This window comes from Heterocephalus glaber, unplaced genomic scaffold, assembly GCF_053883595.1.
Source record: "Heterocephalus glaber isolate CG9 unplaced genomic scaffold, H.glaber_assembly_v1.0 deba00000122, whole genome shotgun sequence".
Lineage (NCBI taxonomy): Eukaryota > Metazoa > Chordata > Mammalia > Rodentia > Bathyergidae > Heterocephalus > Heterocephalus glaber.
Window position 1 is genome coordinate 73,749,257 of NW_028258138.1, and position 17,849 is coordinate 73,767,105.

Consider the following 17,849-nt stretch of genomic DNA (forward strand, 5'->3'; position numbering starts at 1 on the left):
ACTCGGAAATAATGTGGAATAGCAGATGGTTTACCACTTTTGGCTGTTTAAGTTTGCCATTCCATTCCCCTCTTCCCCCGTTGCTCTAACTTCGGTTTCAGTTCTGAGGCCCCCACCCACCGACTGAAAGGCTTCCTTCATGTTTCCCAATCACCAAGGTGATGGCTGCGCTAGTGAAGGCTAGCAAATGGTAGAACACTCTCGATAAAAGGCGGCTGGGGAAGCCACCTAGTGAATGCGGGGCCACCTAGAGGCCAGGAGAAGAATGCAGGCTACTAAGAAATGAACGTTAGATGGCGCTCTAGCACCTGATGCACGGCTGAGTCATCTTTGTGCCTTGACTTCCCTTGGCATCCTTCAAAGGTTTCCTCTTGCCTTCTAAACCCCGAGTTAGGAGTTCAAGAACTGAAGCCCAGAGGAGACTGGACATCTTGCCCTGGAACTGGTTTACAGAGATCTCAGCTCCTGTAATCACGAAGTTCACCTGTATGCCCAAATCCCAACCCTGCTGAGCCCAGTCTGGATTTGAAAACTCGTTCCTGGGGCAGTCTCTTTACAGGGCTCACCACAGCGGCAGTCAGATCCTAGACTGCACCGTTCAGCAGTCACTTAATGTCTGCTCACAATCAGAGCTCGGGAAAAAGAATCTATTAAAAAAGAGTTCCGAAGCAATACATTCCTAAACAATTGATTCAAATCCATTCACCTTCATACGTGGGAGTGGGGACATAATTAATAAGGCATAACGAGGCAGGGGACAGTTCAGATCCTGGCTTCTCTGTGTGTCTCCAGGCAACAAGATGGTCTCTCTGGGGTCCTGTCTGGGAGACAGGGCCAGGGGACCTCAGGGATGAAAGAAGGTGATGAAATGGGATGACAAAAAAATTTGAGAAAACAGCTTCTTTGACAAGGAGTTAACAAAAGCAGTAGTTCCTATTTCAGGGGGAAAAAAATAAAGATATGAAAACCTCAGAAGCCAAACAAGGTAGACAAAAGGGCTGTGCAGCACTGTTCTTTTTTTTTTGGTGCCAGGGATCAAATTCAGGTCCTTGCACTTGCGCAGCAGGCAGCAAAACCACTGAGCTAAATCCCCGGCCCAGCACTGTTCTTATCACCTAGACTTTCAGAAGTCAACTGGACCTATTAACAAAGGCAGCGTCCTGGAGGACAGGGATCATGGGCTCTGAAGTTTCAAACTGCCTGAGTTTATCCTTTGCATGTGCATACGTGCCTATGTGTGTGTGTGTGTGTGTGTGTGTGTGTGTTGCTGGGGATCAAATCCAGGCCCTCATGCATGCCAGGCAAATGCTGTATTACTAAGGTACGCTCTCGGTCCTAAGAGCCACATGGTTTAAATCCCTTCCTAGCTGTAGGCCCTAGGGAAAGCGGCCCTGCCTCTCTCGGTATCAGTTTCCTCATCTGCACGGTGGATCTAGTAAGTCACCCTAGACTTGAGGCTCAGGACACAGCTCTAAGTGGCTAAGCTGGAATCTGCAGTTGAGGCTAACTCCAAAGCCACAGGAGGAGCCTATGACATCTCCCGGACAAAGAGTTCTGAGCCTGGTAAAGACGCACATGGCAACAGTATGTTCTTTCCCTAAGAAACACCACTTGCTCCTGAGCATGCTGGGCAAGGTGAGTGTGGTCCTCAAGGACTCAGAGATGGCAGGCACCACGCCAGGCAGGTACCAAGGAGGCAAAAGGTGCTGGCTGGGCAGTGAGGCCCTCATTTAGAAACTGCACAGAAGCCTGGCAGAGAGGTGGACAGGAGGGTCAGCAAAGTGGACCTGGCTATATTCAGACTTGGGGAGAGGGGAGGAGGTGCTTCCAGTGACTGCACAGAACAGACAGGGCCTAGGAGAGGCTCTGGTCACAGGTCCCAGCGGCACAGTCAGTGGGACAGACCAAGAGCAACCAGGAGGAAGCCTGGAGGATGAGGGAATTTAAACACACAAGCTGCTGTTCAGGTGCTCACAGCAGACCCTACAAAGAGGCTGTGCTGTGCGGGAGGTGCTGAGAAGCCACAGGGAGAGCAGAGGTCTGGTTCAGTGAAGAAAGGAGGCCGCTCTCTTCTGCCCAAAGGCTAGGGACAGGCTGGGTCACTTCCCAGGATGATGGGCAGACAGGGAGGCTGAGGGAACAGCTGGAGCTGGCCAAAAAGGGAAGGGGCTGCACGCAGGAGATGTGGGCAAGCTCGCTGTCCCGGGAGCGGACCATGCACAGGATGGCTCACTCTCTGCGGGGTTAAAATAAGGGATTCCAGCTTCAGTTAGCTGGCTCAGCTCCTTCCATTCTGATATTCTCTGAATCTGTGGACCACACGTAAGGTGAGGAGGATTTATCATGGTTTTCTCCAAGAAAAGTGGCTGTAGGGCCCGGGGAGCACAGATGTCAAGGGAGGGCAGGAGCTGGTGCAGATTCCACTTGCCTCTAAGATGGCACCAGCAGAAGGAAGGACTCAGGGGACAACCTGCAGTCAAGGCAGCCTAGGGACAATAGGGCTCAAAAGGTAGCTGATGCTCTGAGAAGTGAGACCAGACTTGGGGACAAGATGAAGGCCTAGGCAACGAACTGACCTCCCCAAGAAACCTAGGCGTGCATGTGCACTGCATGGAGCTAGGGCAGGAAAGGATTCTGGAGGCCTGGGATGGAAGGGCAATCAAAGCACTTGGAAAGAGGAGAAAACCCCACAGAGAGGATGGGGAACTGCTCCCTGGCACAGGGAAGTCCACACTGTGCTCACACATCTGTGCAAAGGTTAAGACTTTGAAGGAAGTGAGCCCAGTTGAAGGAAGTAAGCCCAAGCTGTTGGCACAAAGGGAGAAGCAAGTGAAACAAGAGAAAGAAACTGCCTGACAACCACCTGACTTTAGAAGAGCAAAGCCCATACTGGAGTAGGTGAGGAATCTTTGTACTTCATAGGAACACTGTGACTTCTCAACAAGGGTGGAAATAAGATGGAAAATTCCAAGAGTTCTCGTAAAGGGTAAATATTTTACAAAGGGAAATTTAAAACTGAAGTTCAGTCAGCTTCATGTCAGCACCTGACAAGGTGACACAGCAAGCCATAGTCCATCAACCGGCAGTGAGTGTGGGACAGAGCTCAGTGACAGGCTAGGCCTGCACCCAGGAAAATGGCGGGTTAATTAATATTCCTGCTGCATTCATGCCCAAGGCAGACTCCCCCTACTCACATCTTAATGTGCAAAAAGTTTAGCCCACAAAATGAAAGAGGAAGAAGAATTACACAGAAAAGAACTTCATATTACAAACAACTTCCGGTTGGGTTCTGCGTTCGTAGGTGGCTAATCAGAGGCTGGGCAGGAAGGAGGCAGCAAGGACTAGCTCTGAATGAGTGCTGGGAGAGAGGAGGCTCAGCAGAAGCTGGAGAGTACACTTCTCCTGCAGGGCCAGAGAGCTTCCTGGGGCCAGGATGGCCCCGCTAGGGAACCCTCAACCCTTGATGAAGGAACGAGAGAAAGCCTGGGTGAGCAGGGCCAATGGGAACCTGAGTGATTTCTGCACCAGATGACAATGGCCTAAGGTCAAGTCCCACCCAGGGACACAGCCTGGACAGGGGCACAGCACTCCTAAGAGATGGTGTGGGAAGAAAACCTAGAACGGGAGCCAAGCTCCTGGCTCTGAACTCATGCTGCCAACCTGAGCCAGCTGTGGGATGCATCTGAAGCTCTGAGCCATCTGGGGCCGCACTGTTCATCTGTATGACACCCCCCCACCCAGTTCCTGGTCTTGGGAGCCACTGCAAGACAAATTCCAGGGCACCTGGGAAGGAAAGGTCTCTCCCACACTCCTTCCTTCAGCAAATGCTTCCCGACGGCTGCTCTGTGCCAAGCTCTGTGCTGGGTGCCCTCCCGTCATCCCACCTGATGCTGAGGGCTTGTACAAAAGCAATGGGACAGCAACTTCTTGCAAAGATTCCCAGGGCCAACTGAGGCTGCCAACACCAGCCAGAACAGCTTGCTGCCATTGCCACCCAAGAGCTGTGGCCCGGTATTGTCGCAAGTATGCTATTTGGGCCGGGGGCAGCTGGACTCACCTTCACACAGGAGTAGATCATGGACACAAACACCACCAAGGCCAGCAGTAGGAAACAGGTCAGGTAGAAACTCAGCATGAACATGGAGCTGGGGGAAGAGAGGGGAGGGGAAGTCACAGGTCCACTGTAAGTCCCTAGGTCTGTTTCCCCAGCCAGGCAGGACCGGGACACAAACAGCCCTGGGAGGGAACCTGAAGTTGCTCCATTTCCCAAACCCACTGCTCAGTTCTCCCCCCCGGATCCCCGGGAGGGGCCTCAAGGGTCCCCTGAGCCCTGCCCAGTGCCAGTCTGCTCCTGCCATTCCTACCCTCCTGTCACCTTGCTGAGGGGAACCGCAGACCACAGGGAGCCAGATGGAGAAGCAGATGACCCCTGACCAATATTTTGCCCTACTCTCAGCTGTTCACATGAGGGCTTCATTTAGCCTGGAAGAACCCATTTAAAAATCACCTCGTTGTTCCTTCCACGTTGTCACTCATGCTGCGATAAATAACCTCACCGACTGAAAATGGATCTGATAAAGGGCCTTAATGAGCAGCAGTGCATGTCAGCAGCCCGCTGGCCACTCTGAGAAACAGGGGTGATGTGTACATTTCAGAAAGAGTCCCTGACCTCTGTCCCTTTTCTCCCACCAGGTCCCACTGCGAGTCCTGCTCAGTTTTTGCTCCCTGCTCCCAGGCAGTTCAGTAAGAAAAGTGCAGTCTCCTCGAGCTGCCTTGGGAGGCAGATCACAGCGCTGTGGGCAGAATCCTTAGACAAAGGAGCTGCAGCTGACTTTCCTCCTGGAGCTTTCCCTTGCCCTCCTGTGGTGGGGGCTGGTGGGGGGCAGCACACCCCACCAGGCCACCAAGGGTGGAGAACAGCCTGGAGGTGCCAGGTGTTGGTTGGTGGCTTTGCCAGCAGAGCCCAGGGCAAGAGGGGACACCCTGGGAGGACTAACACAGCACCTTTGTTCCAGCTTCCAGAGGCGCGCACTTAGCTGCCTTCAACAAATGGACAAGAGAAAAGAATCCTCTTCAGAGGAAAAGAAAGACTTTCAAAGGGCCCTTTAAAGCTTCCTAGAGAGGGACAGCTAGAGAACAACCTCTGTCCACGTTGTAGCCACATGGAGTGGTGCTAAGTGGGCATGGAGCTACCACAGACACAGGAGGGAGCTGGGATGGCCAGGCTCCAAGCCAGGCTGCAGAAAAGACACAGCAGCAGAGGCAGGATTACATCCCAAGCTAAGGGACTGTCCGCTGAAACAGGACAAAGCCAGGTTGCTTGTTGATCCCTGAGGCTCCCTTTCAATTCAGAAAAATGTGTCAATTAGGATCCACCAGCTCTGCACAGCCTCTTGCAACCAGGATGCAGCCAGTCTGCTTATTACCTGTGGTGCCCTGACAGTCGCAGCAGACCAGAATCCAAGGGGCATCTTTTCAACAGTAAGTGTCGTAAACATAGAAGGCATTAAGAGGCAAGGCCGGCTGGCATCATGTACCTCCTGGTACTAAAGCACACGACCCCGGTCTGATCAGATCAGACTCACCCAAACTGAAACACTGTACAGGTAAACTGGCCAGAAGCCATCAAAAGTGCCAAGGTCATAAAAGGCCTGAAAAGCCCAAGGAACTATCAGAGACTGGAAGGGACAAAGGAGATACAACAACTAAATGCAGTGTGGGATTTCAGACAGTGCGGTTCTTGCGACAAAACAGGACATTGGCAGGGAAGCTGAGAAAATGAGAATACAATCTATGGATTAGTGAGCGATGTCATTTCTGGACGAATTTCTAGACTTTGATCACTATACCGCATTAGGGAAGTTTTGAACACTGGAAACCAGACAAAAGACATACAGAAATTCTGACTACTTCTGCAACTTCTCAGTATCTCTACAAGTATTTTGAAAGGAAAAAACAGAAGGTTTTGGGTGTGAGCACTCTTTAGATTAAGCAAGACTTTCAAGAACTAACCACATGCAACCAGAGTAGATCCTGGCGCTGAAAAAGCCAAGAATAGAGGACATTTGGGGGACCACTCTGGACATTTGAATAAGGACTGAGTGTTAAATAATAGTAGGGAAATGATATGAATTTTATTCGGTGTACATTGTAGTGAAGAAGGGAAATGTCTATTGAGGTTTTTAGGGACAAAATGTCCTTAAATTTTCCCTAAAAAATAAAAAAGATAAATATTGCAAAATATTAACTACTATTATATCTACATTGAATATATTACTTTTCTGTATGTCTGAATGATTTCATAATAAAAAGTAAAAACATATTTACATACATATACCGGCATATATGTCGATATACACACACACACACACACACGGCACACACACGTATGCATATGCGTACATAGGTCAGCTAGGTTCCTCTCCCAGGCGTGACTCCATCGTGAATGACTATTTACTCGACTTCATTCTCAAAAGCCTACTGCCACTTCAAAGTGGTCTCTGCCGAGACAGAGCCGGTCATCAGTAGAGCTCAGCCATGCTTCTTTGTGAAAAGCCTTCAGAATCTGAAATCCGTTCTTTGAAATGCCCATAGCAGTGAAAACCTTCATCTTTTGAAGATGTATTGATTGGGGGCCAAAGGTCACACAGAAGCCGGCCACACAGAAATGGTGTGATTCAGTCGGGCAGCGAGGTGTGCGTCACAAGCCATGAGATGAAGCAGTGAACGGGGCTGAGGGAACATTCTCCTCCCCGCCCCCAACAGGTCAGACCCCTGGCTTGCTAGTTCCACCAAGGACACCTGAGGAAACCTCTCTCCCTGCCTTTTCTACTCCCCTAAATGACCACTCCAACCCTGCATGCAGAGGAGGGAGCCCAGGAGGGGTGGGGATACTTACTGGGGCACAATGGTGATCTGGACAAAGCAGATGAAAAGGAAGACGAGTGAGGCACAGGCCACATAGGCACCGAAGCGGTCATCCACCTGCTTGGAGTACTGAGAGGAGACACCATGGTGAGGGGCAGGGGATGGGGGTCTGCTCACGGAGTCAGTCTCACTCAGGGCAGTCCACTTAGCACAGGGAAGCCCCAAGAACCAGAGCAGGCTTCAGGTCCCAAGACACCAGTCCAAATCCCTGGAAGGTGGTGCATGGGGCAGGTAGCAGAGAAGGACTTGGACTGGTGTCAAACCAGAAACTATGCAGGCCAAGCCACGGCCAGGGTAATTCATAATGACCCGACTATCTATACCCTCCCCAGCATACTCAGGACACCAGAAGCAGGCACAGGGTTGCGTTACTTCTGCTTCTGAGATGAGCAGGTGGTGCTCAGAGAGGGCCACCACGGTCCTCACTGTCAGCCCCAGCTCCTCCCATGCTGCCAAGCAGCCTCGCTCATGGAGGTCGGTGCCCATGTAGTCACCCAGGGCAGGCAGCACTTGGTCAGGTCTTCTTACTTCCCTTTCACTGTCTGCCCCGTTAACCAAGCATGCCCTGCTTGATGCCCACAGGCATCACCCTAGCCCACCTGAACTGAGCGCTGGAGACCTGTGACATGGTGCAAAGGGCAATGTCCAGGCCAGTGCCAGCTCTGTCATCACTCCTTGGGTGGCCCAGTGGAAATCTCCCAACATCGAGGAGCCTAAGCTTCCCATTCACTAGAACTTTAAAAAGAGGGGAGTGACAGATCTTAGTGGGGGTGCCGGGGTGCCCCAGCAGCAATGGTAACAGCAATAATAATAATAATAACAGTAACAGTGATCAGCAGTTATCGATGCCCTCTGTGTGGTGGACACCTTTTCACATCCTATACAAAGCAAATTCATTTAATCCTCACTCTGCTCCCCAGGTGGGTGTGTTAAATGGCCCTGTTTTCTCCATAGGAAACCAAGGGCAGAGAGGCCAAGATGTATCCCTTCTAACCAAGGAAGTCTCCCTAGGACCTCCATCTTCAGGGCAGCGCAGCACTGTGTGTGGAGAAACTGAGGCAAGCAGAGGCACCTCCCTGTTGCCCACACCCAATCCCTCATACCTTCTTCTCTAAGTCTGGCTCCCGGAAGGTCAGAAGGAACTTTCGGACGTGCTCAGACCGCAGCCGGTCGATGCTCCTGGCATCAATCGCCCGGCCCAGGAACTCGTCCACTTCATCCTCAGGGTTTACACTCTCCTGGGCATTCCTGCAGAACAGGGGCACATGCTCAGGGGCACTGACCACCAGGGCAAGAGGCCGAGCAGCCATCAAGTCAACCTTGGCCGGGGGGAGGGGGAATAGGGGCTGGGACCAAGTGGACCAGACCAGAAGCCCTCAGCCTACATCTGTTTTCACCCGTGACACTGGGGATTGAGTCCAGGGCCTTTACACTAGCTACTTCTTTTTATTTTGATATAGTGTCACGAAACTAAACTTGAGATCTTCCTGCCTCAGCCTCCCAGAGTGTTGGCATCATAGGTGTGTGCCAACATGCCCAGCTGAAGCCCCTGCTCTTAATAACCATACACGTGGAGAAAACAGCTCCCATCTTAGGCTGGCTGCTGGACAGCCTCTCTGGCATTGTGACTCATTAGATTGTAAGGACGCAGTGAAAGGGTGCTGGAAATTCCTTTGTTTCCCCTGCAGGTCAGTGTCTGTCCAGCCATGTCACCTCGATCCAGAGGGCGAGATGGGAAGGCAGGACTCCCACCATGATGCCTGGTCCCCCTAGTCATTGGGACTGGGCTTGGGCCTTCTGGGGAAACAGGCTTTGTGTTCTTCAGGTGCTTAACTTGGAAACCCAATCTCCCAGGGTGGAACTGGGATCTTGAGTGGAATTTCTGCCAGCCCTGAGACTACGGCAACCAAGCACAAGGAGGAGGGCAGGGGGGTGCCCTGGCCTGGTATCCTGGGTGCCCTGGCCTGTCGGGGCTGCCACTGGCCACCTGTCACCTTGCTGGGCTCCTTTCACTGTCGCTCAGCCTGCCTGTGGCCTGTGTTTGGTGGGGTGTGGAACACCGAGTAGTAAGGCAGATTTGGGGCTGTCCTCCCAGTCTTCAGGGGCAGGAAGAAAGAAGGGCACAGTACTCACTTGTCTTTGGGGTCTTCAAAGCCCTAAAAGAGAAGGGGAGAGGGAAGTGTGAGAAGAGAGCCCTGCCCAGGTGCAGGCTCCCAGAGCAGCGGGCAGCTCCCCACCTCTGCAGGCAGTGAAGGCTGGATGCACAGGGCCGCAGCTCCTTCTCCCTCCCCACTTCCACTCCGGGCTCAAGCAATGCAGCCACCACCAGAGGACTGACACCTCCGAGACCAGAGCCAAGCCACCTCTACCCAAGTTCACTTTCTCAGGTGTCTGTCACCTGTCAAAGCTGACTAACGCAGCTGCCTCCATCCTCAGCCTAGACTCCCGCCACACAGGCTGGGGTGGGGCAGGAGGGACCCTGTTTTCTGCACTTTTCTGTGCTGGGAGAAGCAATCCACACCCAGAGGCGCCTTTCCTTCCCAGTTACAGCCCTCTGGCTGGCCCTTTCCAGGCCCCAACACCGACAATGATGAGTGCACCTGCCCAACCAGTGCTCAGTCCAGACTGCCTCCGTCCAGACTGCCTCCATCCAGACTCCAGGGTGACCTAAGATGCAGCTTGTGCCAAATGTCATTAAAAAATACCTTCCTGGGGACTTCAAACAAAGCACGTGACTTGCGACCTCCAGGCTCCGCGCCTGCTTGCCGGCTGCTCCCTTCTCTTTCTCCTCCCTCTCTGCCTCTCTTCCCCACTGCTCATCTCCAGCTTCCTGAAACCACCCCCTTTCCCTCATCCTGCTCTCTCCTCCTGACCACCCCTGGCATGGGGATCAGTCTGCAAATTATTCAAGCACTAGGACAACAACAGTGAGGAGCACCTGTTCTTGCTGTGGAGGTCTTCGGGGAGGGAGAGTGCTGGCTAGAGCCCTGGCAGCAATGACCAGGTGTGTGGATGCCCAAGTTCAACGCCCTAGGAGAAGTCCTGGCCTCTCCTATCTGCTCCCTCCTCACATCAGTAACCCCAAGGAGCTTGTCCATCATCCCCTGTGTCAGCTGCTGCTCACTGGCCAGCAGAGTGAGTGCCTGGGTGTCCAGCCCGTCCCTCCTTTAGGCCGCTGGCTCTCATCTGCTGGACTGCCATGGGGTCTGTCCCTCATCTCTTCACCCCACCTAAACCTAGTCGGATCCACAGATGCCACACAAAGTGGCCACACACCCTGTTCCTGGCACTGTCCTCCTGTCCTCCCCAAGTACAAGTGACTGCCTCTGGGAACACATGTCTTTGAGCTGAGCATGGTGCCCAAGACATTGGCCAAGCTCTCAAAAGAGAGACACACTGCTGCCACAGCCTGGCTTGCTGTCACCCCTTTCTCCCCCAACCCCCGGAATCCATGTTTCCATCATTGTTGGATGAGCCCAGCAGTGTGTCCCGCATTCGCCTGTGCTGCAATACACAGGGATGGCTGGGGCATCTCGGTGCCTGGAGGTGGAGGTGACATCTATATGCAGCCTAAACACTCCCACTGGAAGGCTAGAGTTAGTGGGAACTGGGGTGTTTCTCAGCATAGAGGGCAAAGGGGGACCATCTGGCACTTGCCAGAAGGCCCTGGGATGGTTTCTGACAAGCAGCGCCCAAAGAGGGGTTTTGGTGGCCTGGGAAATGTGGTAGATGCCGGACAAGGATCTGGCAAGCTGGTGCCTCCCTCCCCAGCCTCTCCAGACAGTGCCTAGAGGCAGCCAGAGGCTCTGGTGGGCCCCAAGTCTGGACAGAAGAGCCCACTCCCAGCCTGTGTCTGCAAGCTGTGCATAGTGGGGCAGGAGGACTGGCATTGGCACGCTGTTCCCAGGCCAAATTCAGCAAGCCACAAGATGGCAGGCCAGCATCAAGTGCGCCAGCTACTGGTCCTTAGTGGGTGACCCCACTTCTGCCTCTTTCCATGGCTCCCAGACTCTCTCAGCAACTCGGGGGTCTCAACCATTTCTCATGCCCATGAAGATCCTGACCCTGGGGCCTGTCACAGCACAGCGTCCACCAGCCACTCACCATCCGCTTCATCTCCTTGGACACCTGGTTGCCGCCTAGGTGGTTGTAGAAGGGGCGCTCAGCCCCCCAGTGTGGCGGGTTGTGCCCGATGGAGTTGGTTCTCTGGCGGTTCATCTTGGCGATCATAGCCTTCTCTTCTTTCTGGAGAGTGACAGAGACACATCAGCCTATAGGCAGAGCCGAGGGACAAGCCCAGGAAGAGAGCTGCTCTCATTCCCCTGGCCATCGAGGGTTAAGGCCCTCGCCTCTGCACAGCCCTGGAGCTGAGGGTCTGTCAAAATCCTTAAGCTCTCACAAGCTAGTAGCCCTGGCTGGACCAAGGGAGGCAGCAGGTGATGAGAGCACATCTGCTTGGCAAAGAATTCTCCCCACAAGTTTGATCACAAGAGCGAATCCTGGCACCTCTCAAAGCCAAGGTCACCTCTTCCTCCCCTGGGATGACCAAGTGCCAAAGCCCTGAGCCCCAGTAGCCCTCACTGAGCTTCTTCTCCTCCCCTCCTAGGATGAGGACTTCGAGGGTGGAGTTTGGGGTTGGGTCCCACTTCAGGTCCCCCAGCAGCTTGCCCAGTGCACACAGGCCTCCTGTCCTGCTTACTGGCAAGCAGTGGCATCACAGCTGGATGGAACAGGAGCTCAGTGCAGGGCTCCAACACAGTCTCAGGATGGGGCAGGGCCTGGGGCTGAAGGTACCCAGAATGGAGGGAGAGGGGACCTGAGCTCTGATCTCCATTCTGCTTTTTTACAACAGGCATGTTTAGGAGAGGGGCAGTAGGACAGGCCTGAACACGATGAAACTTCGGGGCTGACCTGACTGTCCAAGGACACAAATGAAGAATCGGCCAGCTACCCAGAGGCCAACCCTGTCCCAGTGTCTCTGCTGCCTGCATGCCCATCTGTCTGTCTTTCCATCCAAATGGGCACCTGAGGTGGAGAGTTGGCAGCCCTTGGCTCAACTCCCTCGTCAGATCCATCAGATGCAGGGCTGGGGGACACTCAGCCTGTTTCCACTGACACCTGCCACTCTGTCTGTCTCTCTAGTTCATCTTTTCTGAACCACCTGTCAACTGGGGAACCAAGCCCCAGGGAACAGGGCAGGTGGCAGAAAGCTGGGCTGGAGGGCCTGTGAACCAGGGACAAGAGAAGCAAGGTGGTAAAGAGCTCAGGAGGATTTCAGTCCATTCACATTCTGGCCAAAGAACAGGCAAATGTTTGCCAATGTTAATTGATACAGTTAAGCCACCCCAAAGTGTCCCAAAGTGTCCTAACTTCTCGTGCTCCTTCCTGCTCTCTGTGGAGAATCTGATGTGCTCCCTGCAGGACTTCTGCAGCCAGGATCTCTCCCTTGGAGGCACAGGGCCAAGTTCCCCTCAGGTGGACACCTGCCCTAACTGTCCTGCCTCTTCCTAAAAACCTATGGTCTCTTCAGTCTAACTCCTTAGGAAAAGAAACAGAAAGCTTTTCTCTACCAAAGGGTGCTGACCAACATTCAAGGGAAAGACTCAGAAGTAAAAGACAGTTTAATTTAGGGAGGAATATAAAGTGTTCTCTTCTTTGGCTTTAAAAATTAAGAACATGGAACATGACACTATTAAAAATAGAACACTGAAGTCTGCTAATAATTCAGTTTTATACTTTGGCAAGAGTGGGCTGAGACAAAAGAGGAAGAAGAAAGAAGCTAGAAAGTAAAAAGGGGGAAAGGCAGAGATTCAAGAAATAAAGTTATATAGATACAGGCTGGGATAGACACTGACGATATGACAGAGTGGGGGAGAGGGAAAGAGGGAGAGCCAGAGGGAGACAAAATCGACCTCGTAGGAGGCAGAAGAAAAGGGGAGAGGAGAAGATAAAGTACGCTGTGTACACAGATTCCTCGGGCTGCATCTCCAGCCTGTGGCCTTCTGGGCATTGTTGCTAACTGGTTTGAAGCCTCCCGCATTTCTGTGACAAAGCAGAATGAAGACGTTTCCCATCTGCCACCAGTCTTTGGAAGGCCTCTCACTCAGAGGTCCTTTCCAAGATGTGAGAAGCAGACTTTGCTCAGGGGTAGAGGGAGAAGAGGAAGCAGCAGGTCAGGAAAATGTTCCTCCCCCTGGAGGAGGGGAAGCAAAGCCCTGGCCCTGGCCCACAGACCCGCTTCTGGGTGCAGCGCAGGATGAGGAAGGTCTCGATGCTGTGTTCCTTGAGGTAGGCATTGCGCTCGCCCCCACAGCCTGGCTCCACCTCGTAGTCCCCGTTCAGGTAGTTGAGTGTGGCCTTGGTGATGTGGATGCGTCTACAGGTGGGGGCAAAAATATAAACTCAGAACTCCAGCTCCCCCGGCAAAACCGAACTGCAAAGCTCCTCCATCATGACTGAAGCCCAGGGCTCCAAACTGGGGCTCAAGTGTGCACCCCAAGCTTGCACTGCCTCCCTCCACACTGTCTAGGCAGCGGTTTCGGTTTCGGGCTGTCTCCATCTCCTGGCCCACCTCCTAGCAGGGCTGTTAAGTCAGTCTGCCAGGAACTTGCCTCAGGCCACAGCGACCTCTCACTCCTGCTCAGCCAGGGCTCCCGCTGACTACAGGTCTGAGTCCCGTCCTGGCCTGGTGTGTGAGCACCACTTAACACAGGCACATCCTCCCTCTCCCGGTCCCTTAACAGCCAGCCCTTGAGAATACTGTGTTCTCCCACACTACGGCCCTCCTGCTCGCCCTCCCTCAGCTGGAGCCTCTCCCTTCCTCTCCTGTGCCAGTCACCAGGGCCAGCTTGTGCTTCCCTGCTGTGTCCTGGCCACCCTGGGAATTGCCTCCCCTCTAGAACTCCCTTCTCCCCTCTCACAGGCCATCATGCTTTGGGTAACACCTGGAGGAAGGTGGCTAGCACAATGGTCCCTGCAACTCACCCTCCTGTGCGCAGTGCAGTATGCACAATTTGAGGTGTGAGGAATTTCTACTTCAATCTGCCCCCCACAGTGTGCTGCCCATCCCCCCCCCCGCCCCACCTCCCGGGACAATTCCACCACGTGGGCCTGAGTGGGAAGTGGAATCTGGGCCCCTACTCACCCTGCCTTGCCCCCGGCCTCCATGTGGTTGGCCAGCGTGACGTCGTTAGACCAGACGTCGAACTGCCACTTCCTGAGACCAAGGACACCGCAGTGTACTCGCCCGCTGTGAATTCCCACACGCATGTTCACGTTCACCCCTGTCACCTCCCGGACCAACCTGGGGATGGAGCAGGGATAAGGCTGGGAGGGAGTCAGGGACCAGGCACATGGAGTGGGGAGGCTGGAAAGTGAGGCTGGGGTGTCAGAAGACTCAGGTCAAAGAGGCATTTCTTTCTGGTCCAGGTGAAGTAGAGCTGGGACCCGAAACCTGAAGGGTCTGGATGCAGGGGCTGCAAGTGCTCGGTCCTGGGGCTCAGGTGCACAAACCTGAAAATGCTATTTCCTACCTTGGCCACAAGGTGGCATGGGGACTCACAGTAAAACCCAAGGCCCCCTCCTGCCTCTCAGGTTACCTCTGGCTACCTTCAGTCAGTTAAAGAAATGCAAATGTACATTAATGCCAATTTGAACCCAACAGGAAAGTGATAACCACTCCAAACACCAATCACAATTGCTCTGTGGAAAAGACATAAGAGACGTTTGGATTATCTGTTCATTGGATTTATCCACACTGCTGCTTTGGCGTTAGGAGGACGATGGAGGCAAGGTGGTCAACTGGTTTCCAGGGAGGGGATTTTCCCTGCTCTGGAAGAGTGGGGAAGCCTGGGAAGGTGTGAGGGCTGGGGGTGCTGTGTCCTACAGGGCAGCCCCAGTCATTGCTACCTGCACACAGGGGTCCCCAGAAGATGAGTTGGGGCCTACTTATAATCTCCCATGCTGGGGAGCGGGTGACAGGGAAGAAGGGAAGCTGCACCTGTGTCTGGGACCCGAGGTCTGCAGAATGGGGTGCAGATGCTGCGGGCGGGGGCAGAGGTGGGCAGTTTTTAGGGACTGTGGCTTTCCTGACCCCCTAGGTGTGGGCCCACTCAGCCAGCTTTGCCCAGGAGTCTGGCTTTGCCTGGTGGCAGGACCACCCCTCTACCCTCTGCCTCCCAACCCACCCCCTCAGCGAGCTGACACCCACTGCAGGGAACTTGTCCATCCTGGGATCGGCTTGGGAAGTACCATTTCCGGGGCAGCCTCCTGTCCATGATGTGCCTTGCTTAGGATGACGTGTCTCACTGTCTGTCCTCTGTGAAGCTTCTCTAAAGCCCTCAGTGAGACCAGCCATTCCTCCTCACAGCAGTTTGCCCCTCTCAGCAGGTCACGTGCACAGACACCCCTCAAGCAGAGCCTCAGAGGTCCCAGCTCTCACCTCGCTGTGTCTCTGGGCAAGGGACTTTCCGGCCCAGGCTGCAGGGGGCACTTGGTAAACAGAACCATCCCACAACCACGGACCAGGCCAGTTCCCTGGCCAGCTACTCTGACCTCTCAACTTGCCATCTGTTTTTTCCATCGCCCCTATTCAGGGTAATTCTGAAGTCCAAAATTACTGAATCTGGATACAGTCACTGCCTGCTTCCTTGGTTCATATATAAACTCATATATAAGTCCGCGTGACTCAATGACCAAGGCTCCTTTCTTGACCCGCAATGACCAAGAACTGGCCCAAGAACCTTGTTGCTGTTGCTCACAAGAAGGGGGAGATTCTCTCAAAATGGAACCCCTGTGTTTGAATCTTGTGGGCCTGCGGAGCTGTTCAACTCTCTCCCATCTGGGAGGAGTGCGGGGGGCAGCAGTTTCCTCCACCAGCTGGGAGTTTGTGAGCAGGCAGGAGGCACTGGATGGAGCACAGATTCCTCCTCACTGGGGGTAAAAGCTGCCCTGGCTGTTGGGAGTGAAGGAGCCCCAGAGAGGCACAAAGTCTGGAGGTGCAGACCCGAACTGGGGGTTGGGGCAAGGCCAGATGGGTCCCTGGGAGACAGCTTTTGCCTCACAGTTTCCCCACCGTTTCTCTATCAGTCCAGTTGGCTGGTCAGTCTCACTCAGGCTGGGGGACAGCACCCCCGAGTGGACAGGCCTGAGGTCGGCACTTACGAGATGGCCTCGATCATGTCCATGCCCATCTCCACACAGCAGTGGGCGTGGTCGGCCCTGGCCTCAGGCAGCCCTGAGACGCAGTAGTAACAATCCCCCAGGATCTTAATGCGTAAACAGTGATTCTCCTGGAAAGCAAATTCATTTTCATAATTAAAAATAGTGGGAAAGAGAAGTGGGAGAGACAGCAGTGAAAAGCAAACAGATTCGCCCCATGCCTGGAATAACTTGCCTTTTAGGGTGGTGAGCACTTATCCAGTGCTAGAGCTCCACCTGGCCCCAGACCAGGTTTATCAGGAGGCCCAGGGGAGGAGGGCAGTGGATGGGGGCAGGCTGAGCAGGCCTCACAGAGGCCTGGGAGCTCACTCTGAGACACTGCTGGGGTGCATGGCGGCTCTGTAACCAGGCAGCTTTGTCAGTGCAGGGAAGGCCACACACCTGGGTGTGAGCACCCTGGCCCTTCTCAGCGTCCCAGGGGCACATCTGACTCTTGGCCCAAGATTCTACCAACAGCTTTTCTGAAGCAGGCAGGAATGACCTTGAACCAAAACCTCACCTGACCCTCAGCCTGTATGAGACCTAAGAGTTCATTAAACCAGCGAACCAGTGTCAAGAAGCTGGCAGAGCTGAAGCACTTGCCACTGCTGCTGCCAAGTGACAGGTGCTACAGGGTCCCCCAGCAGGCCACCATCAATCCATAATTGGCATTCAGTTAGAATGTCATTAATCATCAATTATGACCAGCCCAAATCTGGCTCCCAAAGCTACTCCGCGAAGCCAGGACGGCTCTGAGATTCAAGTGCCTAAGTAACCTGGACTCATGTGAGATACATCCAGTGGCCGGGTACCAAGTGTGCCCCCATCTGCCTTGTTCAAGTTCAGGGGTGCAAGGCTACCATCAGACAAGCAGCAGCCTCGTGTGTGCAACCTGTCCTAGCATCCTATGTGGCAATGGCCACGGGCTGGGAAAGGAGGACAGTGTAAATAGGCACTTAATGAATGAACGTGTTGTTCCACACTCCCTGCTAGATCTTACTTCCAATTTGTCCAGATGTGGGGGAGTCCTCTTTCTGGAGGACTCTGGAGGTGGCATATGGCTCCCTGCAGGTCAGGTGGGGATTCGCTCTCATTGTCTTATCACTCTGGCCAACTTCATCAGGGATGGGACTGTGGCGTTTGATTTACTCCAAACAGAAACTCCACTGGGAGTTTGGACCTGGTGACCTGCAGGCCTTGCCACCCCCTTTCCTGCAGTAGGGTGGGGGGCTCCCCACAGAAGCCCTCACACTGGTGTTGCCAGGGCTGATGGGGACATGGGGACACAGCCCCAGCCTGAGCAACCCCTCTGCCTGTCACCAGTTCCCGACAGCACCTCTGAGAGCACACTGTCATGTGCCCACCCTGGGTCCCTGACCATGGGGCCTTCCTTTGACGGTCTAGACCTAGCTGCCCTTTGGCCCCAGGTCGGGGTGACTCACCGCAGCGAGCTTGTCAAAGCGGGCGAAGAGCTCGTTGAGGGTCATGACTAGTTCCTGGGCAGTGCACTGGGATGCCAGGCTGGTGAAGCCCTCGATGTCAGCAAACAGGATGCTGGGGAGACAGCAGAGGAGGAAGACCCTGCTACAGTGTCTGGGTCCCCCAGATCCATACATCTCAGTGCCCAACGTCACAGGGTTAGGAGTCAGGGCCACTAGGAGGTGATCAGCCCACAAAGGTGGGGTCCTCAAGTAGCCAGATTAGTGCTCTTACAAGAAGAGACA

The 17,849-nt window shown here is 53.9% G+C and overlaps 1 protein-coding gene across 4 annotated transcripts in view; it reads right to left on the reverse strand.

The window, feature by feature from the left end:
- The window catches only part of Adcy5 (adenylate cyclase 5), a 147,602-nt gene that overhangs the window by 32,527 nt on the left and 97,226 nt on the right, over positions 1–17,849 (reverse strand). For 3 of the 4 annotated variants that reach the window (XM_087216193.1, XM_004873619.4, XM_087216196.1), the window contains exons 4-12: positions 17,568–17,679; positions 16,090–16,217; positions 14,072–14,230; positions 13,162–13,303; positions 11,032–11,172; positions 9,061–9,083; positions 8,031–8,175; positions 6,899–6,996; positions 4,058–4,145 (exon numbers count right to left, since the gene is read on the reverse strand). In XM_087216193.1, the coding sequence (XP_087072319.1) occupies positions 4,058–4,145; positions 6,899–6,996; positions 8,031–8,175; positions 9,061–9,083; positions 11,032–11,172; positions 13,162–13,303; positions 14,072–14,230; positions 16,090–16,217; positions 17,568–17,679 (1,036 nt within the window). The remainder of the gene's footprint in view (positions 1–4,057; positions 4,146–6,898; positions 6,997–8,030; positions 8,176–9,060; positions 9,084–11,031; positions 11,173–13,161; positions 13,304–14,071; positions 14,231–16,089; positions 16,218–17,567; positions 17,680–17,849) is intronic. The other variant, XM_087216192.1, reaches the window with a different exon arrangement.